A 15,637-nucleotide genomic window follows, 5' to 3' on the forward strand; every position below is an offset into this window, starting at 1 on the left:
TGAGTTTTCTTGAATTTTTTTTTTCAACCCTTTAACTTTAACTGCAGTCCCATATTTCCTCATTTCTGCATGGAACTATTTTTCTAATAATTGTAGCAAGACCTTCACCAACCTCCATAGAGAAAGAAGCAATAATAATTAAAAAGAAAAAATTGTTACCTGATGATTTTACCCATCCTCAGAAAATGTATTCCGGGTGGGGTGGATTGGGGGGGAAAAAGAAGTCAACTTCCCACTCTGCATCCAGATCTCTTTCCCAGCCCAGTCTATGTGGGATGTAGTGAGCAATTAGGAAAAAGTAGTATGGTGAGAAGGATAAGACAGACACAAAAATCCCTTTCCTCAAACATAGTAAAACAACAGATTATTTAGGAATCCCCACTTGGGCAGCTTCTTGCCAAAGGGTGGCTCTGTGGAATATCAAATCAGTTTGCAGTATCTGACAGCCATATTAATGGAGGTATTAATTGATTTCTTTTATGGTGGTTGATATTCTTTCAGACCAAGCAGCAGCCATAGAAAGTTTTGACTGGGCTCAGATCCTCTCTAAAATAGCTTTTTCTATTGCTGAGAATGTTTCTGTGATGCCATATTTTATTCATATTGCAACAGTGGAATTAATTTTTTTTTTTAAATCGAGAAATTTGTGATGAAAGGACATAGAGGATGATTTCCTGAATTGGTCTTTTCACTTCAAGTATATCTTCATTGCTTTCCTCACATCAATTTTGTGCCATGTTTTCTCTTTCTGGTGTTGGGGTTTGGGCAAAAGTGATGGCAGTGTGACTTCCTGTGTGGTATGAAAGCCTGTATTGCCTCAGGCTAAGAATGATTTGTGAGTATGAAACACAATCTTGTCCTTATGGAATATGTAGCAGGGTTTATATCTTAGGAAGACAGATTTCTGAGACTTGCCTTGTTGATGTGATTCCTATTAGGAAGCAGTTTTTATTAGGTAAGAATGATAAAGAGACTGATGTCTCTAGCTAAAAGGGGTGAGGTGCAAGGGCTTATAGTCTGGAGAGTGAATTCCAGAAGCACAGATCTGACTGATGTTTTGGATAAGTTCACAAAACTGGACCCCCAGAGATGGTCCACTAGTGATTTGAATAAGCCTGTATTTATAACACTGTCAAATCTCAAGATCTGAGACATCACGGTGAAGCAATTAAGACTCAAGTCCAGACTATCGAAGAAGAAAATCTAAATGAACTGAAATGCCTGGTTTCTTTGAGTTAATTTCTGTTTCTTAACAACTACCAAGAGCACTTTGTCCAGACTTGTGTAGGTAGACCAGGTGGATGGGCTGTAGGAGAGGACGACAGTATTTAATCACCTTGGAAGAGTATTCATCCGGGTTAGATTTTTAATACACAGGCTGTCAGGGTCAATTAAGTTGGGTTTTGGATGTCAGAGCAGACCCTGTGATAGGAGATCCTGCTGGCAGGGAAGATGTACTGGGTAGGCCCTGTAAAGAGAAAACAGCCTTCCCTGACAATTAGGAGTGATGAGTATTATCTTTGGTTTTTGTACCATGCTTCCCAAAAGAGAGAATAGGAGGAAAGGGAGAGAGGCCCTAGTTGGTCTCTTGGACTTTTTCTTAGTGGGTTTTTGTGTGTGTGTGTGCGCATGCTTTGGATTCTTTACTTTTCTTTGGACTTTGCGGGGGGGGGGGGGGGGGAGGGGAGGATCTTCCTTTCTGGAAACAGGATCCCCTTTTTCTGGTTAAAGCTTTTCAATTGTAAGGTCTAGTCTAACTGAGGGTCTTTAAATCTTCCCCTTTATCAAAAATATATTTTGAGAGATATTGCAAGCAAATGTCTTCATAAGAATTCACTTCTTATTCCCAAAAGCTGTAGAAGTCTGATAGTATGTTGGATTCTTTCACCAATGACTCAATTACTCATTAAAGTATGTGAGAAGGGATCCCATTCAGATTTCCCTTTTAGACCAGGGCTAGGCCTTAGGGTTTGAGGGGATATCCTGAATACCCGTGAAGACTTCCTTGGGAACTTAGATGGACCTGCCTGTTGAGTACTGAAAAGGACTTACTTGGTTTTGGGGGCATCTCCAGGGGAGTCTCAGCTCATATGCCAAGGAACAGAGGCCAAAACCTGCCTTCCAGACTCAGAACCTCTTCCCCTGGCTAAGCAAGGATCACCAGATTGGGAGCAGTTGTGGCAAAGTTCCCCATCTGCAGCTCCAGAGAATGCTTATTCTCTAATGGAATACCATTTTAGCTTAGGTTTTTCTTTTGCTTACTCCAATATGAGGGGGAGAAAGTGGCTACTCAGCAGTTCCATAAGTGGTACCATTCAGAAAATGCCCCAAGATGGATAGAAAGAGTTGGAAATAATGTGTGCATTGGTGGTTGGATGATCATTCACTACTGTTCTAAAATAAGCTGTTGAGCACAAGTACGGTGGGAGTGCCAAATTGCTGCTCTGGCTGCACTGATGGATGCAGAAGACTGGGAGAAAGGACATGGCCAAGCCACAGAGGCCTGGGACAAATTTCAACTGCCTTTGATATCTGCATTGGAGAGGCTGTAGTTAGTCTGGTCTGAGTGGAGGAAAACACCCATGTAGCACAATACAGTAAAAATGCTAGGGTCAGTTTAGTTTTATCTTTTACCTCCTGCTCATAAGCATCCTTTAATGAGTCTATTTCTGATGAAAGCTTTTTTATCTCTGCTTGCATTTTTGCTTGTAACTGAGCTTCACGTGCTTGGGCAGCACCCAGTTCTTCTGCCAAACAGTTTGCACGAGCTTCCTGTAAGACAGTATATAATAAATAATGTTAATGGCACTTTGCACTTATATGGCACCTTACATCCAAACATATGAATTAAGACAATGTTATTTTCCCATTTTATGCAGTGAAAAGTTTAAACATTTACCTTATTTGTCCACACTGAGTCAGTAGCAGAGCAAGAAACAGAACCAGGAGCCAGAAAGCCACAACCAATTTCTTTTTATCTACTGGTAGTTTCTAAAGCAAATCCAAGCCAATTGAATAGTACCAGAATATATTTATATTCATTTGACTAGGATTTATTTGTAATACAAGTGGTCACATTATGTGTCACCCTGGCCAGTACCCCCAAACAATTATTAAATCATTAGAAACTAGGTTTTATTTATTATTCAAATCAGTTTCTTTACAAATTAACTTTTTTAAAAAAATTCTTGTGTTACTGTTCATCCAAAGCGGTGGTAATAGATTCAGACAAAACAGTGTGGCTGTGCAAGTAGTTATTGCCAGAGACTAATGACTAGCACAGGAGTAAATTAAATGTCACGTTTGTTGCAAATATTTCATCATGACCTGTAAGGTTCACTCTCTTGGTATTTCTATGGCCGCCATCACTGTAGTATCTGGGCATCTCTCAAACACTGATATAAGGATGTTGTGAAGATAAATATGAGGTAAACATTATACTCGTTTTACAAATGGGGAAGAGAGATGAAGTTCACAGGCAAGATTCAGGAACAGAATCCAGATCTCCTGAATCTCAGAACATCTCAAGCACAAGAGCTCCTTTGCTTCTTTAATTGCTGTGTCTTGCTTTGCAGTAAAGTTACAAAAAACCTCTATTGTATACCCAATGCTCAGTTATAGCTTTTAGAATAATCCCTTCCTGAATTGTCCTCAGTGTGGGGCAGAGGCTAAAAGTTATAACTCAGCCTCATGCACATACAGTAGGTTTTTTTTATAGTTTTATTGCAAAGCAAGACACAGTGATTAAGAAGCAGAAGGATGCTAATGTGCTTAAGTGAAGCACAATCCTTCTGGAGCATGGTGGGAGAGAGGTAGGGGAATATACATGGTGCAGACTACCTCTTAGGAGGATACAGCATGCACGCCCCTCCTCCCCACCCACCTTGAGGTGGCTAATACCCTTGGGGCACTAAGAGGGACCAATATCGTATTCAAGAGAGTTCAGGAACTGTATCTGAGTTTGATTCCTGTGCAGGGAGAATTAAAAAAAAAAAAGGAGGAAGATGGGTCAAAGGTAGGGTTACCATACTTAAATAAAAAAAGAGGACCCTCCATGGGGTCCTGGCCCCGCCCATTTCCCACCCCAGCCCCACCCCAACTCCACCCCTTCCCTAACTCCGCCCCTCCTCCCTCCCACTCCCAGCCATGCGGAAAGGGCTGCCTGAGCGCTACCGGCTTCACGGTTTGCCGGGCAGCCCCCAGACCCTGCACCCCCGGCCGGCGCTTCCCCAGCGCAGCTGGAGCCCGGGAGGGGAAGCGCCCAGCCGGGGGCGCAGGGTCTGGAGGCTGCCCGGCAAACCGTGAAGCCGGTAGCGCTTGGGCTTCGGGCAGCCCCCATGCCTCCGGACCCTGCGCCCCCGGCCGGGCACTTCCCCTCCTGGGCTCCGGCCGCGCAGGGTCCAGAGGCATGGGGGCTGCCCAAAGCCCGTAGCGCTTGGCTCTTAAACAGAGCCGAAGAGTCAGGGAGGAGCAGAGTTGCCGCGGCCGGAGGCTGTGCTCCTCCCCTGACTCTTCGGCTCTGTTTAAGAGCCGAGCTGCCCGAGCGCTACCGGCTTTGGGCAGCCCCCATGCCTCTGGCCCTGCGCCATCGGAGCCCAGGAGGGGAAGTGCCCGGCCGGCGGCTGGGGTCCGGAGACAAGGGGGCTGCCTGAAGCCCATAGCGCTCGGGCAGCTCAGCTCTTAAACAGAGCCGAAGAGTCAGGGGAGGAGCAGAGCAGCCGCGGGAGGGGAAGTGCCCAGCCGGCATTTTCCCGGACATGTTCGGCTTTTTGGCAATTCCCCCCGGACGGGGGTTTGATTGCCGAAAAGCCGGACATGTCTGGGAAAAACCGGACGTATGGTAACCCTAGTCAAAGGCTCTACTGCAAGAGTCGGCCTCAATCTACTTCCTAGTATCTAGTTTCCATATGTAAATATTTCAATTACTTCCTTTTTGTTTTATGTACCAAAGAGACCTAGATTTTAGATTTTACAAAAAAAATATCCAGTTATCAGTATTTTTAAATTAGGGAATTTGGGGTTCACAGACACCCATATTTGAAATCTTATTGAAAGTATGTTTTTTGGAATTGAAACACAACTAAACAATCTGTCTTTTTTCTTAATTTTATAATAAAAATTATCACAATACTTCCTTGTCACTCCAAAACTAAATATGTGCATCTGTGCTGACAACTTTATACACCAAATAAACAGTATAGTCCACTCTCAAAAATCAACATTTGTCAAAGGTAATTCCACTGCCACTTAAAACCAAAGCTATTTTGAATACGTTATATGTTTGGTCACCTTTTCTCGAGACAGATGGTTCATTTCTTCCAGTTCTTGCGAGAGTCTGTCCGTTTCTCTTTGAGCTTGAACCAACAGCCGGCGAGTCTCCAAAAGCTCCAAATGAATGTGCTGCATCTGTTCTCGTTCTAGCCTCAACTGCTGACCTAAATCTAATGCTTCCTTGTACTGGTCTGCAATGCACTTCTCCTGATCTTTCACTGTCTGTAATAAGTAAATAATTTAAATTCTTAAAGAAAACAGATATTGAATGATTTGTATTCCTCCCCCCCCCTTTTTTTTTAAATCAAAAAAAAAAAAAAAAAAAAAAAATCAATGCAGCAACCCTTTTTGACTATTGATTCTTGGAGATTACAAAAGAAGATAGACCACAGTTCTGATCTGCTATGGCAAGTCTTATCTATTCCAGTACTGACTCTCCGATAATGGCCAGTACCAGATCTTCAGAGGAAGGTACAAGAAAACCTACAGTGAACATTTATGAAGTAACTTGCCCATAATAGAAGCTTCTTTCTCACTCACATCAGTTAGTGCTTGGTTTATACCCTGAAGCATAAAAGTTTACATCCCTTGTAAAATAAATTAGATAGGATACAATATTTGTGTTCTCATTATCCATATAAATGTCTATTTTTTTCTGAATCCCATATAGTTCTTGGTCTCATTGATATCTTGTGGCAATGAGTTCCACAAGCTAATTATGCAGCATGTAAAAAGTAATATTTTTTATTTTTCATTTTGCCTTTTCAATTGCATTTCTATGAAGCCCATTTCCCTAGCTAAGTCTGAAGGTTACTAGAGCCTAAAACAAGCAGCAAGATTGGCTTAAAACTCCCACATAATGCAAAGTTAGAGTGTGCGCTTTGGAATCCTGGTTTAATTTATGGGATTCATGATTCTGCAGACAAATACCTGGAGAAAAGTATAGAACCCTATTTTTGAAGGGAGACAAGGAAGATCTATACACAACTGTTTATAAACAACTGGTTACACCAATACCATCACAATCCAATAATGAAAATATAATAAACTTCAGCCAAGAACTCCAGCAAGTAATTTCAGTATGAAAAAAACATACTTTCTTGAAAGCATTACATTAAATGAGAAGACAACTTTCTTCCGCTGTTTATTGCTTAGTAAACCAAACAATCCATTAGACTGGAGACAAAGAATGTTCAGTTAGTAAACCAATAATTAATTGGAAAAAACACATTTATCCAAGAAAACAACTTACTTTTTCAATATCTGTTATTCTATGTTGTTTTCTTTCAATTTCCTTTTTTAGTTGATTTATTTCTTGATCTCTCTGGAGCAATTCAAACTCTTTTTCACGAAGCTCATCTTTAGAATGCTGTAGCTTGCAATCTAAGCTCTCAATCTAAATACAAAATACATTTAAAGTCAGAAGAACAGCTTTTTTTTCCTTCTTAAGGGACACCATGAAATCCTGACAAATTCAAAAGTTAGAAGTAGTTTACATACTACATCTGCCATTGAGTTCCCTTACCAATTGATAATTTTACCACCACATTTTCCTATTTTAAAGAATGATTTAAGGTGCACATTTTATGAAGTAACAAGGCTGGCTTTTCTTACTATAGAGCTTCCCCCCTCCCGCACATTTTTTAGGTTTTAATTGGTGAACTCTAAATAATTTCTCTGGTAAAAAAAACCAACACCCAAAAAACTAAGAAACCCTCAAACTATTAACATCACTTTAGTCTTATCCTAGGCCAGCTCTTGCTTGCATCCATGCCCCAATCTCATGCACGCACTAGGTTATTCATTCTACCATGCTAGCCGGATTTTATTTTAAATCATTAATAAAAATACCTGTTTATCGCGTTCTTTAATTTCTAACTCAGTTTTCTCCAAACTACCTTCTAATCTAATTATTTTTTGTTCCATTTCTCCCCTGTGTTCACGAATAGTCATATCCAACTGGGTAACCTAAATATAAGAAAGAAAAAAAAAAACACTGTTTTGAAGTAGTATTTAGAATTTTAGAAACATTATTTTATGGAATATAAAAGAATTCAACACACCTAATGAAACTAATCCCTTTTGGCCCTGAGAATGTGGTCCCAAGTATAATCAGTAAAACTGACCTAAGAATGGATTAGCGGTCTGGCATTTAGAAATCTATTCTTAGAGGCCAAGTACATAGAGAAAAGGGAGAAACAATTCTAATTCCATAATTTCACACATCTTGCCCATACCTCAACAGAGAACACAAGACAGAATGGTTACTCGGCTTTACACGGAGTTATTTGAGTAGACTGTCAGTATAGATCCTCATTCTTGGAATGTGCCTGCATAAAGCACTAAAGCAAAAAATGCTTTGATTACTAGGAGCCATATGGACTTCATCTCAAGCTACAGAGTTTTTCAGGTAATATTATGCATGGCCTTCATGCACCCTCAGTCCCTTCAACTTCTTCAGATTCCAGCTGAAACTCTGCAGTAACCCTTCTTTTTCTCCTTTGAGTACTGTCAGTAAAAATCCCCACTTTTGGAAGAATGACAGGCAATAACAACTCTCTAAAGAGAAGGCTTTGAGAAGACCATTTAAACAATGACGGTAGGACTGCCCTCCAAAACTGGGTATCAGATCTTGAAGGCAGATCAAGACTAAAGTTGTGAAAAGATATGGATTGACCTGCAATCAGCAGCTCTACATATTTCTACAATAGGAACATTACAAAAGCATGTTCAGAGACTGCCTTAGATCTAGTCCAGGGGTTTCCCAAATTTGGTTTGCAGCTTGTTCAGCGTATGCCCCGACGGGCCGCAACGACACATTTTGTTTACCTGAGCATCTGCAGGTACGGCCGCTCCCAGCTCCCAGTGGGCGTGGTTCGCCGTTTCTGGCCAATGGGAGCTGCGGGAAGCGGTGGCCGGGCCTGTGCTGCTTCCCGCAGCTCCCATTGGCCAGAAACGGCGAACCACGCCCACTGGGAGCTGCGAGTGACCGTACCTGTGGATGCTCAGGTAAACAAAGTGTCTTGCAGCCCACCAGGGGCTTACCCTGAACAAGCCGCGAACCAAGTTTGGGAACCCCTGATCTAGTCAAATGTGCTCAGATACTATTGAGGACAGGGATACCGGTTAACTGATAGCATTTTTCAATGCAGATCTTAATCCAGTTTATCAAATTCTGACAGGAAGCTGCCTGTGCCATAACCTTATTACTATAAATGAAAAAAAGCCTTCGGTATTTACAGAAGGGTTTTGTTCTATTAAAGTAGTAGTTATAGGCCCTCTTTGCACCCAAAGTGTGTCATCTGACCATCCCCTGGTAATGGGTGTAGCTTGAGGAAAGTGACCACTTTAGGAATGAATATGGGAGAAGTATACAATACCACCTTATCCTCATATAAAGTTGGGTGAGGAAAGTCAAGCGTTTAAGCTTGAAGCTCACAGACCATTTTAGCTGATCTAACTGCCATGATAAACAGTCTTTGGGGCATGTGACAGAGAGAAAATTCCTCCAGAGGCTCTAATTGAGAGTCCATCAGCTTGGTCAGCACTAGGTTGAAGCCTCACAAAGATAAACAGAAAAAATTTAGACATATCCTTTACAAATGCCTCAATGGTAGGCAAACAGATATAGAATCCCTTGAACTGGAACACAATATGCAGCTAGGATAAATGAACTATATTGAAAAAGTACTCATTTCTTGAAATGTAGCAAGCGATCTTAGTGATCATTTGAGCATTAGTAAATGCTGGACTTATACTTTAAACAAACACTCAATAGGATATTCTGGTAATATGCTTAGAAAGATCTAACCTGAGCTGCTCTTTGTTTCAGTTCCCAGTTCCTTTCTTTCAATGCCTGGTCCATGTCAAGAAGTTCTTGCTTTTTGTCCTCAATTTCATCCTTACAATGCCTGCAATTTCCATATAACAAACAAACAATGTAGATGTTCTCTCTCCTTTATAAAGCTAGATTTAGATTCAAAAAAATCAAGTTTTCATAAAACTGATAAATGTTGTGTTCTAAAACTCCAAATGTTTTTTCTTTTAAAACGTTTGGTAATTTAATTTTGATCATACTTAGCATTCTCAATCCCAACTTCCTGGTTGAACAGTTTCTGCTTCGGTGCTGCTCTGATGACATAGGGCACTCCCTGCTTCTGACTGTACATCTTGGAGGGGAGAAATCTGAAAGTGGGTGCGACACATGGATACTTGAAAAAGAAGAGAGTGATCCCACCACTGTCTTATCTGGATCTTCCTTATCTCTTGAGGCCCTTGCTTCTCTCTGTTGCCTGCCCTAATGGTAGCTTCTTCAGGCTTTATTTACCAGCCTCCTTATCCCCAAACTGGTGTCAGGTGCTGTTGCATGCTCCACTCCTGCTTTCATATGGTTTGTCTGGGTCAGTGGAGAGGAGATAAGAAAAAGGATGGAGCATGCAGCAGCAAATGATCCAATGGGGGGAGTGGAAGAGCAGTTTACATGGAAAACAATTAAGTAAAGCCTTTACAAGCCACAACTGTGATAGATAAACAGACGGAAAGGATAGGTACCTCAGGAAATGAAAGGCTCCTTCCCCTAGCAGCAGACAGAGAGTAGTGCTGCTGTAAGTGTCACCTTCTATATCAGCAAAGCAACACCCAGGCAGACGCTTTCTCAACCAGGAATTTGAAATTACAGCTGTTAATTTAAAACTTTATTTTAAAATACATTTTATAGTGTACTCGTGGTGTGACATTTCTTAGCTATAGAAGCATTTAGAGTGCTTGACTGAGCAAACTGAATTAAGTTTTCTTTGAATATACACCATGCCAGCCAAAATTTTGCAACTTGGTTATCTAAAGTTGGGTAACTAATTCTGCATTTAAGAACCTAAAACGTAAGTGGCCTGATTTTCAGAGTGCTGGACGCTTACTTCAGTGGATGCTTTGGCTACTTAGCAACTCTGAAAATATGGCCACTTATGTTGTAGGTGCTTAAATGTGGATTTAGGTGTGTAACTTTAAGCACACACATTTAAAAATGTTGGCCTCTGTTCTTTATTACAAGCTTAATTATTTTAAAATATAGGTAAACTTTGAACTGAGTAAAAAAACCTGAATGCATTTCATGACCATCTTCACAATGGAGATTTCACAGTAACTTTTCTATTAAAATTATTTCACTCATTATCAGAACTACATTGCAATAAAACGTGTATATTAGAAAGTTTCATTAATTTGCTATAGTAAAGGTTAAACAGTTGTACTGTACAAGACAGTCATTCTTTTTACTGTCATTTAACAGCTTTGGACTTAGGCAACATATTAACAGGTTTTTTTTTATTACAAACGCCCCCTGGGTTACGCAAACCTGACTTAAGCAAAGGCGCACTTACAGAAAAAGTTCCGTAAGCTAGAAATAGGAGGTTTGGGGTTTTTTTTGCGTAATTGTTGGGTATACATTTCCGACTTACGCAAAATTCGAGTTATGCAAGGCGTTCTGGAACGGAACGCTTGCATAAGTCGGGGAGCGTCTATACTATTATTTTTAAGGCATTCCCAAAAAAGTACTTTAAATGTTAGTATTTTCGCTTTTAGAAACTAAACAAAATAAACTGAAGAGCTACTTTAAGTTATCCCAAGGACCATGAATTAATTATCTAGAGAGAGAGAGAGAGAGAGAGAGATCTCCACCAGATTATAGGGGGCTGCTAAAAGGTGGAAAGCACCATCAAAACCAAGAAACATGCTTCACTGTTCCTAAAACAAACAAAAAATCACTGGGATTAAGTCTTCAAGACCTGAATAGGAGTTAGCTCACCTAAGTTCAGCTGTTAGATCCTTGATAGCAGCATACTTCTCCTCCAGAGAAAACTGTGCGTTCTGTAGCACATCTCGCAGTTCCTGTAATTGTCTCAAAGTGATTTTTAATTCTCCATGGGCATTCTGTAGTTCAGCTTCTAGCTCTTCTATTCTATGTAAAGCATCCTTTTGCCCCGTCTCACTCTGAAGCAGTTTATCTTCCAGATCACTCACTGTTATGTGAATAGAAATTGAAAAGAAAGCGTACTCACCGGTAACTGGTTCTTTAAGTGTCACCTCTACATATCATTACTTGCAGTATGCACCCACCCCCAATGTCACTAGCTTTGAGGACATTCTAGAAAAGCAGAGTCCTATTCAAGACTGCATGACCAATCCCTCTGTGACATTATGAAGGTTGTGCACTCCCCAACCTCCTCACTTCTTTTTGCTAAACTTGGTCTTTAAGAGAGTTGAATTCTGAGGAAGAAGTGAAAGTAGGTGAATAGTGGGAAAATGAAGAGGCAACACTCAAAGAATGGTTATTCTACTGACAGAGATGTTGTAGTAAGTGTGGATCCCACTGTCAGTGCGCATGTCTTGTGTGCAAACACAGAATATTTTAAATAGTAATGTTCTGGGGCTTTGGGGGATACATGTGCCCTGTGGCTCCTTGTGCTCCTGTAAAAGAGCATAAAAGATTTCTTGATATCAAAGAGGGAAAAAACTTCAAGCCCTCCTTGAGGAATGGGTGCATTTTCTGCTCTGAGCTGCTTTTACACATGGTGCAGGTACAGTAACTCCTCACTTAACATCCTCCTGCTTAACACTGTTTCAAAGTTACGTCGCTGCTCAATTAGGGAACATGCTCGTTTAAAGTTGTGAAATGCTCCCTTATAACGTCATTTGGCTGCCTGCTCTGTCCACTGCTTGTAAGATTCTGTGGAAGAGCAGTGACTTTACAAGGGAGCATTGCACAAGTTCCTCTTCTCCGCTGCCTCCTCCTCCCTCCCAGCGATGCGGCACTTAGGACTTCCTGGGAGGGAGGGAGAAGAGCGGGGAAGTGTTGTGTCTCCACTCCTCCCCCACCCTCCCAGAAAGTCCTAAGCGCCGCCAAACAAGCGCTGGGAGGAAGGGGGATGCGTGAGGAAGCACCGCGTCTCCGCTCCTCCTCCCTCCCAGAAAGTCCTAAGCGCTGCTAAACAACTGTTTGGTGGCGCTTAGGACTTTCGGGGGGCGGGAAGGAGTGGGGATGCGGCATGCTCCGGAGAGGAGGTGGCGTGGGGGTGGGAAGAGGTGAGCCTGGAGTGGAGTGGGGACAGGAAGAGGCAGGCCTGGAGCATTCCCGGCAAAGTCGGTGCCTGTTCTTCTCTGGGGAAGCTGCCGCTGCTGCTGCAAAGGTGCTTCCTAGCGTCCTTGCATGCAGCGGGCTGTGCCTGTGTGGGGTAAGCCAGGGGCACTTCCCAACCACAGTACAGTACTGTACAGTACATAATGCCTTTCGTCTGGCCAAAATTTTTTTCCTTGGAACCAAACCCCCCGCATTTACATTAAATATTATGGGAAAATTGGATTTGTTTAACATCGTTTCACTTAAAGTTGCATTGTTCAGGAACAAACTACAACGTTAAAGTGAGGAGTTACTGTATGTCTTTTGGCATCCAAAGTGGATGGCATAAGGTTTCTCTGTCCTGGAGTCGGTGCTGGCACTGAGGTCATTGGTGCTGATGAGGTTGTCAGAGAGAACGCTAACACCAGTGCCAATGATGCTGGCACTTTTTAGGCCTCTTCTCCCTGGTAGAACCAGAGATATGGTGCCTTGTTACCCAGTTACCAGGACAGTTATTAAAGATAGTCTCCTTGACTCCAGCTTGGAGGATCTCTTTTCTCTGGGATCAGAGGCTACCTTCAAAGGAATGCTTCAAAAATATCTATTAGGGATATGTCCTTCCCTGAGGCAGAAAAGAGATCTGTTGTGCCCATCAATTAAGGGCATAAGAGCATCACACAAAGGACAGATTATAAACCCTGTGGGTTTAGAGTCTGCCATTACTAACTAAGTGCTTTGCTCAACTGTTCAAGGAAATATGGGAGGGTGTCTCCTCCATCTTTCTTTTCTTTTCTTTTTGGGGGGGCAGAGGGACAGACGATCCAATTAAAATAACAAGAAAATAATTTTTAATAATAGGGTGAAGAGGATTTCTTCACAAAACGATTGCATTTGAAACAGAAGAGCAGATTCAATGTGCCATCTTGATGCCACAGGCAGTAAGAGGGAACAGAGAGTATGTCTACACTAGTAGGTTGACTTACCTTTCATTAGGTCGACTACACCTACCGCAGAAATTAATACAGTGGTGCATGTCCACACTACTCTCCTTGGGTGTGTGGTGCACGTCCTCACCAGAAGCGCTTCCACCATCCAAAGAGGGGGAGTGTGCGGAGCGGAGAGCCTGGTCTCTCAGCTCCGCTGGCAGCTCCCTTCTGGGAGCCCAGCTGCCCCACAGGCTCCCAGAAGACTGCCCCCACCCAGCTCCCCATTCCCTGCCGAGAGCAGGGGGGAAGCTGCCTGAGGCTTCTCGCCCCTGGGGAGCGGGAGGTGGGCAGCCGTGTCAATTTCATGGCTCCAGAAGCCATGAAGCTGACAAGGCTGCCCAGCTCCCGGCAGGGATCCAACTGCCAGGGCTTCTCACCCCAGAGGGGGGTCCAGCTGCCCAACTCTCCAGGGGAATGGGGGGCAGCTTGGCTTTCTTGTCAATTTCATGGCTCCTGCCATGAAATTGACAAGATCACCAACAGCTGATGTAAGGAACACAGCATCTACACAGATTCTGTGTTGCCCTAACTACACCAACACAAGCCCTATGCTTCTTGTGGAGGTGGAGTTATTATGTTGGCGCAGTAGGGCACTTACATCGGTGGGAGCAAGGCTGTAGTGTATATATTGACATAATTAGATCGACATAAGCAGCCCTATGTCAACCTAACTGTGTAGTGTAGACCAGGCCTGAGGGAGGGTCACAGCTGCACTGCCCTTTATGCCCTATGAGAAGGAATAGGATGTATGGATGGCCATGATGGACATTCTCTTCAAAAGGTTCTGAGCTTGTGTACATAGGCTCATACGCCCCTACAGTGGGACCTACACGGACATTCAAAAGAACCACCAGTTATTGTTAAGAAATCTACCTTTCTTTGAGTTGGCCTCTGCATATTCCTAAATGTGGGAGTTTAGTAAACAGTATAACCCCTAAGAAGGCAGGCTCAGAAGTTCTAATTAAGCAGGAGCTCCAGAATTACCCTCCCAAAGCATGTATCTGATCTAAATACCAAGCTGTTGAGTATGCAGTATTGCATAAATGTGTCAACAAAATTTCCTGCAGATTTCTATGATGACAATATTACAGAAGCAGGCTATTAATACCGTCTTAACAGAGTGAATCCTATGTCCTCCAGCCCAACACATCTTGGTACATAATCTAATCCATTTTGACAGATACTAAGTGGAAATGGCATTCCTCTCACACTGATCCTCACTGGTTACAAACAGTTTAGGTGCCTTCCTAAATGTCTCAGTTAACCTATCAATGTTGTATAGAAATCTAAAGATGAGACTTTGCATTGGTAGTGATTTTCTCCCACATAAAAACAAACAAAAAAAAAAACCAGATATACTTTATGAATTCCATTCTGTTTTGTGAATGCCATTTATGAGTGTAACCTTCATTGTGGACTAAAGCATCCATTTTGTAGCTGAGATTTGATACCTAGTGGACAGATGATGGCTGGGAAGCTGTGACAGAGCAGTCAAGTGCCATTGACATTGAACGGCACTTCCCTAAAGGAACAATGGGTTTTCTACCAGCAGGGCCATTGATTTAGAATATTTCTCTCTTTACGCAAAAGCTGATGGGGGTGGGAGCTGGAATCTCCCCATCCCAAGCTTGCAGCATATGGGGACTCAGGGGACACAGTCAGTTTTAAGAAGTGGTCATTCTCTAAGGAAATCCAGAAGCAAGATAGTCAGGCCAAGAAGGCCAGAAGGGCTGCCTGGCCTAAGTACTCAGACCACACCCAGGACTTACAAGGGTGGTGAAATCAACTGAGATGGATTGCATTTAAGTGTTTGTTGTTTTCCATCTATCTATAGCCCTCTTGTCCTTTTTTAAGAGCAAAGTGTTTGTTGATAAAAATTCCATTGTTTAGTCTGCGTGCCTTGCTTTACTACTATGTTGTCCCTGAAGGGTGTAACTAGGAAACCAGAGGTCCCACAGGCAGTTGAACTCTGGGGGAGAATATGTCTAAGCAAATGGGGGCTCAGGTGGGCTGCAGCATTGGTTACAGGGTCTAGCCAGAGCGTGGGGTACCACTGCCCAAGAAGCATGTCAGTCATGGGTAGGCACCTGGGACTGCCTGCAACCCAGAGCTACAAGCAGTGAGCAGTCATTACTCAGATGAAGGGGGCATAGAAGCACGTGGGATTCAGCAGTTGGACACAATCATAAGAAACTGGTGTCCATCCAGAGAATGAGATTGGACCAAGATTGTGACGAGAGACCTGAGCCAGTCTTACAGGGATACGGTA

The 15,637-nt window shown here is 42.6% G+C and overlaps 1 protein-coding gene across 2 annotated transcripts in view; it reads right to left on the reverse strand.

Moving 5' to 3' along the window:
- CCDC18 (coiled-coil domain containing 18) overlaps nucleotides 1-15,637 on the reverse strand; it is a 71,414-nt gene that overhangs the window by 19,868 nt on the left and 35,909 nt on the right. The window contains exons 21-27 of one of the 2 annotated variants that reach the window (XR_008446028.1): nucleotides 11,072-11,285; nucleotides 9,083-9,182; nucleotides 7,123-7,239; nucleotides 6,524-6,667; nucleotides 5,290-5,493; nucleotides 2,635-2,772; nucleotides 160-266 (exon numbers count right to left, since the gene is read on the reverse strand). Coding sequence is in view for 1 of the 2 variants with exons in the window: in XM_054038671.1 (XP_053894646.1) it covers nucleotides 2,635-2,772; nucleotides 5,290-5,493; nucleotides 6,524-6,667; nucleotides 7,123-7,239; nucleotides 9,083-9,182; nucleotides 11,072-11,285 (917 nt within the window). In the remaining variant the exon portion in view is untranslated. The remainder of the gene's footprint in view (nucleotides 1-159; nucleotides 267-2,634; nucleotides 2,773-5,289; nucleotides 5,494-6,523; nucleotides 6,668-7,122; nucleotides 7,240-9,082; nucleotides 9,183-11,071; nucleotides 11,286-15,637) is intronic. The other variant, XM_054038671.1, reaches the window with a different exon arrangement.

The sequence above is a fragment of the Malaclemys terrapin genome, chromosome 8 (genome assembly GCF_027887155.1).
Source record: "Malaclemys terrapin pileata isolate rMalTer1 chromosome 8, rMalTer1.hap1, whole genome shotgun sequence".
NCBI classification, from domain to species: Eukaryota; Metazoa; Chordata; order Testudines; family Emydidae; genus Malaclemys; species Malaclemys terrapin.